Source organism: Perognathus longimembris, chromosome 16 (genome assembly GCF_023159225.1).
Source record: "Perognathus longimembris pacificus isolate PPM17 chromosome 16, ASM2315922v1, whole genome shotgun sequence".
NCBI classification, from domain to species: Eukaryota; Metazoa; Chordata; class Mammalia; order Rodentia; family Heteromyidae; genus Perognathus; species Perognathus longimembris.
The window spans coordinates 45,525,426-45,543,960 of NC_063176.1; the positions used below are offsets into that span (position 1 = coordinate 45,525,426).

At 43.7% G+C, this 18,535-nt stretch overlaps 1 protein-coding gene across 2 annotated transcripts in view; it reads right to left on the minus strand.

Annotated features, from left to right (window-relative positions):
* Zcchc4 (zinc finger CCHC-type containing 4) overlaps window positions 1–12,818 on the minus strand; it is a 38,080-nt gene extending 25,262 nt beyond the window's left edge. For both annotated transcript variants that reach the window (XM_048364815.1, XM_048364814.1), the window contains exons 1-5: window positions 12,682–12,818; window positions 11,835–11,953; window positions 10,231–10,313; window positions 2,312–2,587; window positions 370–450 (exon numbers count right to left, since the gene is read on the minus strand). In XM_048364815.1, coding sequence (XP_048220772.1) covers window positions 370–450; window positions 2,312–2,587; window positions 10,231–10,313; window positions 11,835–11,953; window positions 12,682–12,808 — 686 coding nt within the window. In that variant the 5' untranslated portion in view covers window positions 12,809–12,818. The remainder of the gene's footprint in view (window positions 1–369; window positions 451–2,311; window positions 2,588–10,230; window positions 10,314–11,834; window positions 11,954–12,681) is intronic.
* Window positions 12,819–18,535: the final 5,717 nt, after the last annotated feature.

The following is an 18,535-nucleotide window of genomic DNA, read 5'->3' on the forward strand; positions in this document are numbered from 1 at the left end:
TTTTAAACTGTCTTCTCAAGTGTGGTATCAGAGGAGGAAACAAGGTTCCAGAAATCAGATTTAGCATGAGGCAATTCTGTTTACCTTTCAATGTAAGTACATGAGAAAACCTTGATTCAGTGGGAACATGCCTCAGCATTCTAAGATGTGGTCATTGGCAAGCATCTAAGCAACGTGCAAATCAACTTCCTCAGCAACTGAAATACAGATTGTATGCTGAGTGTATACAACTGAAAAAGTGCTCACTGCCAATGACTACTTCTAAATGTCAACCCCAGACTTGTGAAAAACACTGTAAGTAATTAGTAAGAAAAAACACATAAAAGAAACAGTAGATGATGAAGTCAATAAAATATTTTATAAACCTACCGAGAGTCAATATCCAATAAAAGGCTTTTGATGTCAGACTTCTTGTCACCTGCTGCTGTCAGCCTGATCAACTCATGCAACCTATGCAATTAGCGAAACAAACGTAGTAAGAAATCACAAATGTCATAGCAACAAAAGCCATCCATTTCTTCTGACGCTTCTGGTACCTCAACCAAGTGTTGAAAAGAACTAGCATATATAACCAGGCTTTCTTTCAGTTTTCTGGTTTTCTTTTTCTTTCCTTTTCTTTTTTGGTGCCAGTAATTGAGTCTGAACACAGGTCCTTGAGCTCTCATTTGGCTTTTTAACTCAAGGCTGGCACTCTACCACTTGAGGTATAGCTCCACTTCTGTCTTTTCCCTGGTTAATTGGATGTGTCTGCTCAGACTGGCTTAGAACCAAAATTCTCAGATCTCAGCCTCCTGGACTAGCGTCACCACTGCTACCCAGCTGGCTTTTTTCTTTTTTTTTTCCTAGGTACAAGACTGGGACTTGAACTTGATATCAGATATCAAGTAAAAGCATCAGATGCTTTTACTCATTGCTGGTGCTCTACCAACTGAGCCACATCTCTAAACCTTTTACTTTTTGTTTTGAGTTGGCATAATTTGTAGTAGGAGGGGAGGTTTCATCGTGATATTTCCATACATGGGCACAGTGTATTTTAAACAAATTCATTTCTCCACCAGATCCCCCATTGCTTCCCTCCTCCTCCCCGGTTTTCAGCATTTGGGAGTTTCATTCGTGTGTGTGTGTGTGTGTGTGTGTGTGTGTGTGTGTGTGTGTGTGTGTTTTCGTGTGTGTGTGTGTGTGTGTCTCTACACATCATTTGTCTTAGGTGGGTGTAGTCACTCATGTTTGTAATCCCAACTACTGGGGAAATAAGAGATGAGGACTAGGGACAGTCTCCTAACACAGGAGACTTACCAGTCTGCACAAGTTAGTAAGATCCCATGTCAATAGAAAAGCCAGACATGGTTGTACAAGCCTGTAATTGCAGCCAATTGTAAAGCACAGGTTGGGAGATTTCAGTCTAGACAAGACTAAGCAAAAATGTGAGACTGAGCTGGGTGCCGGGACTGTATTTCTAGTTACTGGATTACTGGTACTCCGATATGCCTATATTCGCAGTTATTCAGGATGCTGAGATCTGTGGATCACAACTCTAAGCCAGCCTGTGAGACTTTTATCTCCAATTAATCAGGGAAAAGCTGAAGTAGAAATGTGGTAGAGTACCATCCTTGAGCAAAAAAGCTCAAAGCCTAAGTTCAAGACCTAGTACTAGTGTGTGCACATGTGTGGGTACACACACACACAAAAAAACTGTTAAGACTCTATCTGAAAAAATAACTAAAGCGGGCTGAGGATATGGCCTAGTGGAAAAGTGCCCGCCTCATATACATGAAGCCCTGGGTTCGATTCCTCAGCACCACATATATAGAAAATGGCCAGAAGTGGCGCTGTGGCTGTGGCTCAAGTGGTAGAATGCTAGCCTTGAGCAAAAAGAAGCCAGGGACAGTGCTCAGGCCCTGAGTCCATGCCCCAGCACTGGCAACAAAAACAGAACAAATAAAAAATAAAATAAAATAAAATAACTAAAGCAAAGTGCTAAGGGCATTGCTCAACTGATAGATGACTTACTTAAAATGTATAAGGCCCTGAGTTCAAATCCCACTACTGTCAAAAACAGGAAAAAAGAAAAGAAAAGAAAGGAAGTATCAAATCACAAGGTGTCTCCTACGATAGAAAGCAAGCTTTGGAGAGAAGCCCTGCTTCCCACTTTCTCTGAAGACTCCAAAGGGTTCAGCACTGTACCCTGCTTCCACCTGCTCTGAAGACTCCAAAGGGTTCAGCACTGTACCTGGCCCGCACAAGTAAGCAACGACTTCCTAACATTTTCCTCGCGGTGAAACTGTGGTCATAGAGAAACTTAAGAAAATACCTTGGTGTTCCAACACACAGCACTCTTCTGAACCCGAGGGTGGAAAGGAGGCGTACCAGGAAGCCACAGGTCCTGTCCGCAAACAGATACTGGGCATGGGTCTTCTTGTTTTCCAGAGGGTGAAGGAGCTGACTGGGCCTTTGGAGCTGGGCTTCGGAGACTTGGGCCCGCAGCTCGTGTCCGCCATGCTCCCCCCAGTCCTCGGGGAGCAGCAGCTGCTGACATCTTCTGCAGAACTTCCTCTGAGACCAGGGCAGCTGAACAAACCTCAGCAGCCTGTAGAAACACAAAACACAGGCTGTAAATTGGTTGCTTTAGAGACAATGTATTTTTCTATTTTTAGCATCCACAAAGTATTCTGACTTCCAGGAGAGTATTGCACAAAGAAGCAAAAGGAAGGGCAATTTGCAGAACATGGGCTAGAACTGATGTCTGGCTGTGTGTCTACGAAGTGGGAAAGAATCAGCAATTTCCTAAGAACTGAGATGCTCCAGCTCAGTCGTGAATGAAGATCAATATCTACTTAAAAATGGGAATGTAATGTATTACCCAAGCAACTTAGTAGTACTGGCAACTGCTAGAATGAATTTATGGACAAATGCATGCGCTGTAACTCTGATGTGTTAAACAATCTGACTCAGTTGACAGTCATTTTAAAATGGGAAATTAAGATCATTCTTCAAGGTCTTATGGCATATTTAGCAAGAAAAAATATATCCTCAAAGGAAAGGTGTTCCCACAGAGCTCCTCTGCTCTTAGCAATACTGATGCGGGATGACAGAAGCTTACTCCAATACAGACAGACAGTATTCAAAGCTTTAACAAAGGTGTGGTAGTGCATGCCTGTAATCTCAGCACTGGGGTGAGCCAAAAGGATTGGCAACTCAAATCCAGACTGGGCTTCATTGTAAGATTCTATGTCAAAAAATAAAAGAGGGGCTGGGAATATGGCCTTGTGGTAGAGTGCTTGCCTCGCATACATGAAACCCTGGGTTCGATTGCTCAGCACCACATATATAGAAAAGGCCAGAAGTGGTGCTGTGGCTCAAGTGGTAGTGTGCTAGCCTTGAGCAAAAAGAAGCCAGGGACAGTGCTCAGGCCCTAAGTCCAAGCCCCAGCACTGGCCAAAAATAATAAATAAAAGAAAGATGGAGGCTCCCACCTGTAATACCAGCTACTCAGAAGGCTGAGACCTAAGGATTGGGATTCAAAGCCAGGCCAGGCAGGAAGGTGTCTTTTTTTTGTTTTGTTTTGTTTTTTGGCCAGTCCTGGGGCTTAGACTCAGGGCCTGAGCACTGTCCCTGGCTTCTTCCCGCTCAAGGCTAGCACTCTGCCACCTGTGCCACAGCGCCCCTTCTTGCCATTTTCCATATATGTGGTGCTGGGTAATCGAACCAAGAACTTCATGTGTAGGAGGCAAGCACTGTTGCCACTAGGCCATATTCCCAGCCCCAGGCAGGAAGGTTTTTAAGAATTTTATTTCCAGCTGAATACATACATATAACACACACACACACACACACACACACACACACACACACACACAGAAGTAGTAGAATACCAGTCTTGAGCAAAAAAGCTAAGGGATAGCACCCAGGCCCTAAGTACAGGCCTCAGAACCAGCACAAAAATAAATGTATAAATAAATACATAAGTGAAAAAAGAAAAACATATTATATTGGAAACTCCACTTATTATTTTTCAAATCAGCCTGATATCTGATTTCTAAGTGACATCTTTTTTTTTTCATTTGACTAGAGATAAATGGAGAGAAAATTATTGTGGTCAGTATGTCACTTTTTTTTTCTTCTTTTTTCCAGTCCTGGGGCTTAAATTCAGGACCTGGGTGCTGTCCCTGAGCCTCTTTTGTGCTCAAGCACTCTACCACTTGAGCCACAGCACCACTTCCTGTGGTCAGTAGGTCTTGAAAGCTGATTGTGTAGTCGTGATACCAGCTATGAAATCATAGAAGGAGCACACAAAGAAAGCAGTAAGGCCACTGAGGACCACAGAGGATGAGAAATGTCTAAACCAAGCATGCTACAAGTGGTTAAAGGGCTCCAGGCTTGACAGAGATGGCTGCCTTTCAGTGGAACTGACTGTGCATGCATTGTAAGACTGTAACCTTACCAAGGAATGGAGTACTAAGGCATGTTTCACCTAAGCTTAGCACCCACAGCAGGGACAGGCATGCTACAAGGCAACAGTGAGGAATCAGCCAGTGTGCCAATTACGTCAGTGTTCCTCCACCTGGGATAAGTGCTCTGACAGCTTCAACCGTGACACAGAGGAAGAAGAAAAGCGAGATGGAGACGAGAAGAAATTGCCTAGCAACTCAAAGTCAAGTCACACAGGAAAGGGCCCAGAGACAGGTACAGGAGATTGCTGTCACAGTGTGACTTAACACTGTAAGACAGACCCAAATTTTTGGTGAATTTTAGGTTAAAGGAAGGGAGGAGATGGTAGGAGCCAGTGGGAGCACAATGGTCTCTCATACTGAAGAGCCATGAGCCACAGAGAGCCAAACACTGAACAGCCAAGTGGAAGAGCAATAAACAATATGCCAAGGCACAAAGGTTAACTCAGGAAAGAATTCGTCCACTAAAACCTGGGTATGAGAAGCAAAGACAGGAAGAAATAGACTAAGTCCATCATTTCTCATTTTACGGACAGATGAAGACAAAGAAAGGATTAAACCATGGTTTAGTACGGTAATGAATGCTAAGCTGGGTAATGGTGGCTAACGCCTATAATCCTAGCTACTCCGGAAGCTGAGATGTGGTCAGAAGCTGCCCAGGCAGACAAATCCCTGAGACTCCACCTTCCACCAACCACAAAAAGCCATAGTAGAGGCATGGCTCATGGGATAGAGCACCAGGCCAGAACAGCAAAAGCCCGGTGAAATGCCCAGAGTTCTGTGGCTATGCCCACGGCTCAGCACGGAAACACATCTTCATGCAGCCTGTGAGGTAGCAACCCAGAGCAGCTGCTCACAACTTTGGTATCAAAGAAGGAATGAGCACAGGCATAGGCTTTATAGCTGTTAAGAGAAAGGAAGAAAGTTTTCCACTAGCAGACGGCGGTATATCATCAGATGGCCATAGTCAGATACAGTCGGAAGAAGTGCCTAGCACACAGCAAAGCGCCAGCAGATGGTAGAAGCTGTAAATTCCAGCAAAGCAACCAGATGGGTCCGGGAGACCATTCACCCACCATAAGGACCTACAGTGAGATTTTCCAAAGGAAAAGAACACTGCTCTGTATGTGTGTGCCTCGTGCTCTTGCTTGGCTTTTCTGCTTAAGGTCAAAACCCTCTCACTTGAAACTGATCTTCACTTCTAGCTTTGTGCTAGTTAAGTGACTATGAGTCTCTATTCTCCAGTAATTCTAGCTACCCATGAGGCTGAGATCTGAGGACCAAGGTTCCAAATCAGCACAGGTTGGAAAGTCTATGAGACATATCCTCAGTTAAGCCTCAATACTGAAGCAGATACTCTGTTGTTTGAGTCATGCCTCTAGCTTTTATTTATTTTTTATTGGCTTTAGTTGTCTCAGGTTGAGTCTTACATTATGGGCAGTCTTGGACTCTTCCTCATGTCTATGGCCACCTGTGTAGCTGGAACCACAAATGTGCCCTACCACCTCTAGTCTATTGAGTGGGGTCCTGCTAACTTTTCTCTTGGTGCCATCTCAAACCACAACCTTCCCATCTATGCTCCTCAAGTAGCTGGGATTACAGAAGTGAGTCACCATGCCAACCTTCTCTTTAAGGCAGAAGGAATCACACTATACAGCACAATCTGACCACATTCTTGCTGGAATTGCAGGCAAACACTCCACATTTAGTTAAAATACAGTTTTTTAAAGTAGCTTATAAATGAGTTTATGTAATCAAAATATCTACATCTCTAAGTACATCAACTCGAGACCCATCCACACACAGGAATAAGTCACTAGTCTCAAGGTGGAGGCACAGTATGGGAATCATTTATTTAGCTTTGATTAACGAATGTAATCATGCTATATAGTATGCACTATATGGAAAATTATATGTAACTTATATATATTTTATATAATATATAAGTTATATATTATATAACTTATAATTATATGATTATATATTATATATAAATTATATATATTATGTATTATATATATTATATAAGTTATATAATATATAACTTATATATATTAATAAATGTAACTTGTGGGCAGAGACAGGAGGGGGGGAAACAAGACAAGGAGTGAAGGAAGGGGTGACACTGTCCCAACACAATAAACATACTCATTACCTGACTTAGGAAATGGTAACCCCTCTGTACAACACCTTAATAAGAACAATAAGGAAGTGGACCTGTGGCTCTAAGTGGTAGAGTGCTAGCCTTGAGCTGAAGAGCTCAGGGACAGTGCCCAGGCCCAGAGTTCAAGCCCCATGACCGACAAAATAAATAAATGAGTGAATGAATGAACAAATAAATAAAATTATATATTTCCTTTTCAAAAATTTTTATTGTAGGGCTGGGGATATGGCCTAGTGGCAAGAGAGCTTGCCTCGTATACATGAGGCCCTGGGTTCGATTCCCCAGCACCACATATACAGAAAACGGCCAGAAGTGGCGCTGTGGCTCAAGTGGCAGTGTTAGCCTTGAGCAAAAGGAAGCCAGGGACAGTACTCAGGCCCTGAGTCCAAGCCCCAGGACTGGCAAAAAAAAAAAAAAAAAAAAAAAAAAAAAAAAAAAAAATTATTGCTATTGTAAAGGTGATATACAGAAGGGTTATACTTACATAAGTCCGATAATGAACACATTTCTCTTTGGGCAATATCACCCCTTCCCTTGCTTTTTCCATGTTTTTCCTTCCTGTCCCCCCAAATCATATTTTTTTAAGCCAAAATTTCAATAGGAATTAAGGCACTGAAAAGTTTTAGAGGACAAGTTTGAAACCTTAATACAAAACAAAGGATGTAAAAAAGCACAGGAGCAGTGATTAGAAAATGATGTAGTGAAATCAATGACATTACACTGCAAAAACTCCATCTTCTACCTATCTATCTTCCAAAATCTGAGCACTATGGTCTCAAACTGTATGGATCAGCTAAGGCACAAGTTAGTACTTACCTTTCCTATGAATACTGTTCACATCTAACACATTCTTCTTCATGCTGAGTAATCTTTCTATCACCTCAACTCCACCTCTAGGATTTTAAGTTCTTTCTAAACCCTCAGCAAATACCTGATGGATGCTAGCTGAAGGCTTTGGGCAACAAAACCCAAGGTTACAGGATACAAATGGTTTAAGATGTTGGAAACAATTTAATTAAAACATGCTCCCAAGGATCAGCACTAGAAAGTTGAATTTATAGCTCCCCCAAAATAACTTTTTTGGAAATCCATTACTGATTTATATTTCAGCCAATGTTTTGTTTGAGTATGAACTATGTATCTCAAATATTCTTCATTAGAGTTGGAAACACAGCTCAGTTTGTACAGTGCTTGCCTCACATGCATGAGGCTCTAGGTTCTATCCTTAGCATTGTGGGGAAAATGTTTAATTGTATTCTAGCAGTACAAAGATAAGAATAGCGAATAGTGGTTAGTGCCAGACTAATTATGCAGAGAAATAAAGTCACCTGCACTTTTTCAGAGTGTTTAACTGAATCATCAATATCCTTAGGTAGTTTCATAGTTTAATAAAGTAAGCAAAAATGCCATTACACAATACAACTGGAATTCTAAAACAAACCGTAACACAGGGGAGAAAAAAGCCAGCAGGAAGCATTAAAAAAAAAAAAAGACAAAAAGTACAGTGCTGTAATCCTAGTTACTTAAGCGTGCTGTAATCCTAGCTACTGAGAAGGCTCAGATCTAGGATCACGGTTCAAAACCAGCCCGAGCAAGAAAGTCCAGGAAAGCCCAGTAGTCTCTTATCTCCAATTAACCACCAACAAGCTGTAAATAAAGTTATGAGCCAAATGGTAGAGCTCTATCTAGCCTTGATAAAAAAAAAATTAGCTCAGAAACAGTGCCTAGGTTTTTGAGTTCAAACCCCAGGGCTGGCACTAAAATATTAAGACCAAGAGGGTAGATCACGAAGGAGAAATCACAGGCAATGTTCTTCTACTTCCTGCATCTTCAACATTCTATTTCTCTTTTCTTAATCATTATAACATCATCATGATATATGTCTATGTACCTCCTTACCTCTCATCTCCTCACATTAAAACATTAGACATCATGTACTACTTACTATCTGCTTTGGTGTCTAAAAATGATGTGTTAAGAATCAGTCAGGGGGCTGGAGATATAGCCTAGTGGCAAGAGTGCCTGCCTCGGATACACGAGGCCCTAGGTTCGATTCCCCAGCACCACATATACAGAAAACGGCCAGAAGCGGCGCTGTGGCTCAAGTGGCAGAGTGCTAGCCTTGAGCGGGAAGAAGCCAGGGACAGTGCTCAGGCCCTGAGTCCAAGGCCCAGGACTGGCCAAAAAAAAAAAAAAAAAAAAAGAATCAGTCAGGCCGAGTGGATCCAAAAAATATGGTACTTATACACAATGGAATACTACATAGCGATTAGGAATGGTGAAATATTGTTATTCGCAGGGTAATGGTCAGAACTCGAACAAATAATGTTGAGTGAGACAAGCCTAGAACACAGAAAACAAAGGGGCATGATCTCTCTGATATATGACTGTTAACAAAGGGAGACGGAGAGACAGTAGAGACCAAGTCTGTGAATACTGTATATGTTCTTGATACATTGTATATTGCATATATGTCTACCTGACCTAGACAAGGGATAGAAAAACAGGTCGTAAGATATCACAAGAAATGTACACACTGCCCTACTATGTAACTGCACCCTCTTTGCACAACACCTTGTAAAAAAAATTATGTTCAATTAATAAAATAAATTAATTAATTAAAAAAAAAGAATCAGTCAGGCAAAAGTTTGACTTATAGCTCAGTTACCCTTGCAGTATGAACTGGAAGGTGCCTAACTTCAGCAAGCCTCACATTTTTTCATTTAAATATATCATACCCTGGTGGGATTATAGACCATCTTGAGACTCATACAATGTAGTGCCCACCTCGCGGTAGGGCTCAGTTTTACACTTTCCTTGTTGAATGCATTCCCAGACAGGAAGTAAATAGACATCCCTGGTGAAGGGAGTTAAGGAGCAATTGCATTACCTTAAGGAAAGCCTCACCCATCAAAGGGCTCTAAAATCTAAGCAACTCAGAAAAAATTCTTGACACAGAACAAAGCATTCCTTGGCACTCAGGATCCTGAATCCAGCAGCCCACCATGCCTGTGACACAGAGAGACACGGTGGGGCTTGCTAAAGAATTGAATCTATAAAGCCATTCCAACCCACCAGGTTAAAACATTAGAATGTCAATTTCAAGAACAGATGTTTAAAGCTTTTTATAGCTTTACCTTTTTTTTTGTTTTATTTCAAAAAAGAAACACTATAGTAAATCTTAATGATATTGGATTTGGCAATGGATTCCTAGCTATGTTACCAAAAGCAACAAAAAAAGGAATTTGATAACTTCATCATAATTAAATGTCTGGGTATAGTGGCTTAAGCCTATAATCCTAGCTACTTGAAAGGCAGAGATCAAGAGATCGATTTGCGACCAGCCTAGGCATTAAAGTTCATACCCCATACGCAAACTACAAGGCAAGCAATGGTTAGGCAGAGCAGCATGCACCTGTCATCTCCAGTGGCAAGGGAAACATGTAAGATGGAACACGGCCCATGCATAAAGAGACCCTCTTAGAAAATAGCAAATACATAAATGACAAGTTTTATGATATAATGTATGTTTTTGTAATAAGAATTCAGAAGAACAAGAAAAAAAATACCTAACATCATCATCATCATTATCATCATCATCAGGCACCACATCAGTACCTTTCCACACACTGCATCCGGGAGAGTGGCGGCTGACAGCTTTGGTTAAAAGCTTCTCGGGCAGCAAGTCTAGCTTCTGACAACTGGAAGAAAGTAGAAAACACAGTTTTATTTTGTTATCAGCTTCTTGTGAGAAAGGATTTCACTATGAAGCTCAGGCTGGCCTCAAACTCAAAATTGTTCTGTCTTGATTCCAAGTACTGGGATTATAGATGTATATTACACTTGGCTACAACCCTTCTTTCTTCTCTCCCCTTCCCTCCCATTCCCATTTCCTTTCCTTCCCTTTTTCCTTTTCTATCCTCTTCTTTCTCTTTTCTTTTTTTCTCTTTCTTCTTGTGGTGTTGAGGACCAAACTTAAGGCCTCAAACATTCTACACAATCAAAATTCATTTGATGAACTATCATATTTGCCACTGATCTCCAAGTAGTATCTCACTCATTTTAGTAGATGGTAGACACTTCAGGAAGTAAGGCATAGCTGAAGAAAGTAGGTCATGGGAAAACCTTTAAAAGTTCTGATTTCCACCATCACATCTTTCTCTGCTTCCTATCTGCCATAATAAAAAGCTGCATTTGTTGCAATGACTTAAAAAAATTTAACAAAGGCTAGGGATATGGCCTAGTGGCAAGAGTGCTCGCCTCGTATACATGAGGCCCTGGGTTCGATTCCCTAGCACCACATATACAGAAAACGGCCAGAAGGGGCGCTGTGGCTCAAGTGGCAGAGTGCTAGCCTTGAGCGGGAAGAAGCCAGGGACAGTGCTCAGGCCCTGAGTCCAAGCCCCAGGACTGGCAAAAAAAAAAAAAAAAAATTTAACAAAGAAATTATCACCCCCAAATTCCTTTTTTTTTTTTTTTTTGGCCAGTCCTGGGCCTTGGACTCAGGGCCTGAGCACTGTCCCTGGCTTCTTTTTGCTCAAGGCTAGCACTCTGCCACTTGAGCCACAGCGCCGCTTCTGGCCGTTTTCTGTATATGTGGTGCTGGGGAATTGAACCCAGGGCCTCATGTATACGTGGCAAGCACTCTTGCCACTAGGCCATATCCCCAGCCCCCAAATTCCTATTTTTGAAGCCAAAGCAAATTAGAAGGGTGGAGCCCTTGTAAATAGAATTGCTACCCTTGTAAGAATAATCCCCTTCCTTCCTCTTTTCTCTCTGTCCAATCAATCTCTCTCCTCTCCTCTTCTCTCTTTCTCTCACCTCCACCCCCCATGATACAGTGAGAAGATAGTCATCTGCAAAGCAGTAAGCAATCCACAAACCAGATAATGGATTTACTTGGACTCCAGAACTGTGACAAATAAAGATGTGCTGTTTGTACTACCCACCTATATATTGTACTCCTATGACAGAAGCTATAGCTAAGACACAGAGCACCCACTATGCAATGCTAACATCTCAGAGGAACTAAGTCTTTGAGACAATAAAGTATCCAAGTAAGTTCTAAGTATTAACTCTAGTCTCCCAAATCAAAGCACATGGTAGCTTCATTTTTCTTCATAGAATGTTCAAATTGCATGCTTCTGAATTGTCTTAGAAAGTGTCCATAAAGCTGGCATTCATTGAAAAGTTTTTAAAGTCTTTTTTTTTAATTGTCATACCTTTTCATCTTCCCATTGGAAAAAACTACAGTCTTTCCTATCTCTACAGGCTGAGCAGGCATAAAACCTCCGTGTTTCTTCCTTCCCTTGGTTCACCTTTACAAACAGAAGAGTTGGTCCTAGTTGCAGAAAAAAAAGGGGGGGTGGAATGTCAAACACAAGCGATCTATATCAAGTTCTTAACTTTCACTGCCTCAACTAAAACCTGTTTAGGTTTTGTGCACAACTGATCATAATGAAATCTTCCTCTACCTAACACTTAGCTCTTTGGCTGGCATTCTACCAACTGAGCCACGCCTGTGGTTTCTTCTTCTTCTTAGTCACAACCCTCAGGCATCGACTAGTTAGCAATAATTTTCTAAAACTTATCTCCCCAAGAAGAAAGCGCCATTGTCGGCTGCTGTCTACATGGCAAGAATGTCCAGGCAGGCCAGAGAACAGGGAGCTCTGCCATCTCTCTGGAGCGGTTACAAGGTCAGTGCAAACCTGGGCCTTAGCTGCAAGTTAGAGAAAAACTTAAGCTTGGTTTCCAGGCAAGAATGCTTCGGTCTTCGGTGGGAATTACTCCATACCCGCCATCCCTTAGGCCAACGCGGAGCTCCCTCCCCCACACGGCTGGAACAGCCCCCGAGTCAAAGCTCAGCAGCAAGGACTCCTCATGAGGGTTTCTCAAGCTGGGAACCCAGCTTCCAGAAAAGGGGGGTGGGGGGGGAGGCGTTTCCTGGGCTTCCCACTCGAGGGCAGGGGGACGGGCAGCAGACAGAAAACTCCTAAGAGCCACCCGCACATCCGGGCCAACCCAGGCCCTGGCAACCAGCAGTCAGGCCGGGCCCTGACTCCGACCCACCGTGAGGGCACAGCGGGGCTGGGGCGGCAGGACCCGAAGGAAACACCACCTCCACTCCTGAGCTGCCCGAGCACCCCGGCCTCCCGTCAGCCGCCCCAGCTTCGAGGCCGTCGCTGGAGGCAGCCATCTTCCCGCCGCCGTCCCGAAAGCCTCTGCCCGAACAGAGGCGGCGGAGAAAGAGCGCCGCTGCGATCCCGCCGTGTCCTACAGCGCCCCCGCGCGACTGGGAGGATCTACCAAAGGCTGCCGCGGTGGAGGCCACGCCCCGACGACTAGTCCCCGCCCACCTGGAGTTTTTTTCCTATGTAATCTCTATGGACAGGTGGCTTGTAGGCCCTGTGCCAAGGGCTCACCGGTATCCACTTTACCTTCGGCACCTGTAAACAGCCCTCTCTTTTTATAAAAATAGAGCCAAAGCCCCAAGGTGATGGCCTAGGCCTGTAATCCTAGCTACTCTAGAGCCTGAGATCTAAGGATCTCAGTTCAAAGCCAGCCAAGGGCAGGAAAGTCTGAGAGACACTCATCTCCAATTAACTACTAGAAAAAAAGTAGGGCTGTGGCTCAAAGTGTTAGAGTGCTAGCCTTGAGCAAAAAAGCTCAGAGACAGTGCCCAGGCCCTGAGTTCAAGCCCCATGGGTGACATTAAAAAGTATATTTATATGTGTGTGTGTGTGTGTGTGTGTGTGTGTGTGTGTGTCCAAGAATGGAGTCAATCTTTGGGTTTTTTTTTTGGGGGGGGGGGAGTTTGAACATGGCCAGATTGTAGGTCCTAAAGAGAAGGAGAAAAGGAGGGAGTGAAGGAGACAAGGTTCCAGTTTAAACAGTTTGTACAAAAATCCATTTTATTATCAGATGCTACCGATGATGACAAGAACAAAATTAAAAGTAGAATACCATTTACAAGTGGTCAAAGAAATGAAGTATATATAAATCTAGCAGAACATGTAGAGGACTCATGCCTAGAAAACTACTTAATGTTGGTGGGGATGGGGGGCAGTCAAGGAAGATCTAATAAATGAAGAAATACATTGTGTTCATTTTTTGGAAGCCTCAACATGAGAATGCGGCTGAATATTCCCAGCTTTAGTGCATACAGACTCATGGCAGAGATATTATTCTGAAAATGTATATGGAAATCAAGAAACACTTAAAATAATTTTGAAACATAAGAGGTCAATCTAACCAAGATCAAGACATACCTGCAGTCATCTCTTACACACATACCACACACACACACACCAAAAGCACAACAAAGGTTGATCCAGATAACACAAATGAGAAAGTACCTCAGAATGAGGGAACTATGAAGGTCTCAAAAAGATTCCCTCTTTTTCTGAAGGAAAACTGTGGAGAAGAATCATTGCCTTATATTTACACTATCATGTGTCACCCACCATGGATGTGTTCTAAGCAACATATCACTGGATGATATTGTTGGTAAGCATTATAGAGTGGAATTACACAAATTAAGGCTATAATGACAGCAGAGGACAAAATTTCATGGGACTACTATTGTGTATCTAACCCATCAGTGACCTAGATGTCATTATGATATATGTGAGTTGATGGCAAAAAAAAAAAAAAAGACTACTTGGTATCTGCAGAGAGAGTACAGATACTAAGTTATGAGGGTTTCCATCATTACTTTAGTGTCTTGGATTTTTTTGTGTCGTGGCGGGGGGAGATGGAAGGAAGGAAAGGAAGAGGACTGTACCTTATATGTTGCTTTTTTTGCTCAAGGCTGGTACTGTCACTTGAGCAACACCATTTCTAGCTTTTAGATGGTTATGTGGAGATGAGAGTTTCATGGACTTTTCTGCCTGGGCTCTCTTTGAACTATGTTTTGTTTTGGTTTTTGGTTTTTACCAGTCATGGGGCTTGAACTCAGGGCCTGAGCACTGTCCCTGGCTTTTTTTTGCTCAAGGCTAGCACTCTACCACTTGAGCCACAGCGCCACTTCCGGCACTAAGGAATCGAACCCAGGGCTTCATTTACACGAGGCGAGCACTTTACCACTAGGCCATATTCCCAGCCCTGTCTTTGAACTATGATCCTCAGTTCTCAGCCTGCTAAGTAGCTAGGAGTAGCTAGGATTACAGATGTGAATCACTAGTATCTAGCCAGGACAAACTTTTTTTTTTTTTGGCACCGGTCCTGGGGCTTGAACTCGAGGCATAGGCACTGTCCCTGAGCTTCTCTTGCTCAAGGCTAGCACTCTACCACTTAAACCACAGTACAATTTCTGGCTTTTTCTGTCTATGTGGCACCAGAATTGAACTAAAGGCCTCATGCATGTTGGGCAAGCACTCTACCAATAAGCCATACACTCAGCCCCAGAACAAACTTAAGGCTTAGGCTTGGAGCTGCTCCCACCATACGCTTTTGGGCAAAGTCATATGGCCAAACACTGAAAAGTTCCACAGCAAAGGGTATGGGGTATACAACACAATGTACCATAAAGACATTCTTCCCTGGGGTAACCGAGGGGCCGGTGGCACTATTTCCTGCCACTTGAGCACGCTACTGCGTATAGCCAGAAGTAGGAAAACAGAAATACCAGAGTGCCTAGATCCAGTTATGCCTCAAGTTTTTGCTACATGAGTCACAAATTCCTTCCTCTCCTTAAACCAGTTTGAGATGGGGTTGGTCCTGTCGCAGCCAGAAATGCTGACTAATGATGTACAGCCGCGTCACAATGTGGGGGAGGAGGCTATATCCATCAACGTGGCTTGATGCCTTTTTTCAACCCCGACTAGCAGCCTTGACCTCTGTTCTCTGCCATAATCCAAGTGGATTTTGGACATGAGCACACAGGCTACTTTTTTTTTTAAGGGGAATATTGTCAGGCAAGACAAGCAACAAGATTTGAGGATTGCAGTTCCCAACGAGCTGGGTAGAAAAATCAATGAGATTCTTATCTCTAGTTAACCAGCAAAGAACTGGAAGCATAGCTGTAATGCAAGTGGAAGAATGCCATCCACGAGATAGAGATCAAGAGGCCCTCCATACAGGAGAGAGGAGAGGGAGGAGAGAGACAGAGAACCTTCCCTTGGTGTTCTCTGCTCCCCAACTCTGCACTCTGAGGCTGAGGACACTGGCATTGGCCACTGTGCATGCGTGTGTGCGCACACACACCCCCCACACACATACAATTACATATTTAGAGTGCCAGGCATGAGTGGCTTAAGCCTGTGATCTTCGCTACGCAGGAGGCTGAACCCTGGAGGATAGTGGTTTCAGGATCAGTCCAGGCAGAAAAGTCTGTAAGACTCCATCTCAAAATAATTAGCAAAAAGCAAGGCTAGATGCATGGTTCAATTGGTAGCACACCAACCATAAGCACAAAAACCAAGTGAGTATGAGGCTTTTGAGTTCAAGCCCTCATGCTGACAAAAATGGGGGGGAAAATCCACACAAAGGTGATACATGCAGAGCAATCTCTCCTTTCTGAATCGCTCACATAGTTGGGCCAACCGTGTCACTGCAGGGGCCCAAGCTGAGGGGGCAGCAGGAGCCTAGATCATTATCTGTGATAACAGCAGAGGCACAAGAGAGCAGTCCTTCTGCTGAGTACATCTCCAACTTCCTTTCTGCCCGGAGAGCTATACCCCAGGCTGTGGGAGCTAGAGATGGGGGGAAAGGAGCAACTTTTTCCACAGTGGTGCTCTTTCCTGAAACCCTCTAGCCTAGGAGGCCTGGTTTCCATTCATGAATAAACCTAACTCCAAGTGCTCATTATATGAATGTTCCTAGTTGGGGACTAGTGGCTCATGCCTGTAATCCTAGCTATTCAGAAGGCGTGAGATCTGAGCATCCAGGGTGAAAACCATCCAGGGCAGACAAATCCCTGACTCTTTTTTTCTCTTTTCTTTTTTGGTAGTGGGGATCGAACCCAGGACATTGCACTTGCTAGGCAAGCGCTTTTTCACCGAGCTACCTACATCCCAGCCCAAATCCCTGACTCATCTCCAGTTAACCAGCAAAAAGCTAGAACTGGTAATGCAGCTCAAGTTGTAGAGTGCCAACTATGAATGAAAAAGCCAAGCAGGGGTATGAGGCCCTGAGTTCAAGCCCCAGTACTAGCACTTGCGCACACGTGCCCCTGCTTCTAAAGATGTCACTGTACCTTAATCACATGGTCATGCTTGGTTATTTACACATGAAATAGGCATTTCATTGCAAGCAACTATGCTTTTTTTTTTTTTTTTAGTATTCACAAAGGTGTTTAGATAGAGCTTGTAAACTATTAACTTCATTTCAACAGAGATTTGCATAGTACTTTCCCTGAACATTTTTCCCTCCAGGCCAGTGCTCTACCACTTGAGGCATTGCTCCACTTCTGGCTTTTTTGCTGGCTAATTGGAGATACGAATTTCACAGACTTTCCTACCCAAGCTGGCTTCAAAAGACATCTAGTCTCAGCCTCCTAAGTAGGTAGGATTACAGACAGGCATGAGCCACCAGTGCCTAGCTGCAAAGTACTTTTTTAAAATAAATCCTGTGCCCCAATTACATCCTGACCAGGAACCTGGGGGTAACCAGATGTCATTTGGCACCAGCAGGAACAGGGGAACTGGGTCAGCGCCCTCCTCTCCCTCCCCTCCTTCTCAGGTACAGCAGGATACATCTCTGAGCCTCCTCCTGTGTACTGTGGAGGTAATGACACTTTTTGGGGTTCACTAATGTGATACTCAGGACTTTGGAAAGTGATGGCACACTGGCTTGGGATACAAGGGAACCATGTCTAAACAGCATGGAAAGCTTTTTTCTGGTACTGGAACTCAGGGTCTTGTGCTTGTTTGGCTGCTGATCTATCACATCACTCGAACCATACCTCCACGTCTAGCTTTGTGCTGGTTCTTTTGGAGATGGAGTCTTTAGGACATTTTCGCCCAGGCTAGCTTCAATCCTCCAGAGCTCAGCCTGTGAGTAGCTGGGATTGCAGGTGTGAACCACCAGTTATGGGAAACTCTTGAATCCAGCACCTGGCAAAAGAAACACCACCACTTCCAAGCACACAATGGATGTTCATGGGCGGGAGTGTGCACAGGTGCACACTCAATGCACAGACTTGAAAGATCACAGCAACCCTGCCTGTCCCATACTGCAAGGGCCTCTGGAGTCCACTGGATCTCTCTGCGCAGACTCCGAGGCTTTTCCCTTGTTCCTCCTCCAGATTGAGGACAGTGACGTTAAGTTTAGGGCAGTAGCCACCCCAGGCCCAAACCAGAGCTGTAGTTGAACGGCAATTCCCAATCCCCTTTACTGCAATTTAAACTAACACTTGAAGGGCAGAATAGAGTTCCAGAAAATTCCCCAAACCACACAGAGATAAAGGGCCTGTTGTTCATAGGGATGCTATCCAGGTCCCACCCCTGGTTAGACCGGTTTTGGAGCCAGCAATCAGCCAGGATGTTTGCACAGGTCTTACCCTGGGGCTCAGGCCCTTCCCTTCTCGTCTAGCATTTCACCCTGGATACAGGAGCCAGGACAATACCTTTTGAAATGCCACTGCAGGTAAATTTCTTCCCAGAGACCTCAAGTGCCTTCTCCCTCTTCCAGATTAACCCCATGTATCATGGAAAAGTATATATATCATGATTCCAAATGTGTTATCGTGCTCCAAGAAGGATGACACCAAGTATAAGAATTTGCATGTGAACATATTTGTGTAAAAAGAATCTACACTCACAAACTCGGAAAGTTCCATGATTACAGAGACAGATGCTTTGGTGCAAAGTGAATATATCACCAAAAACAATGGTATCACCTTTCGCACAAAACCAACCTCACTCCTCCTCTGTGCAAACTTCTGAAGTGGCAGCAAACAGTATCCTTTATCCAGCTTACTCAC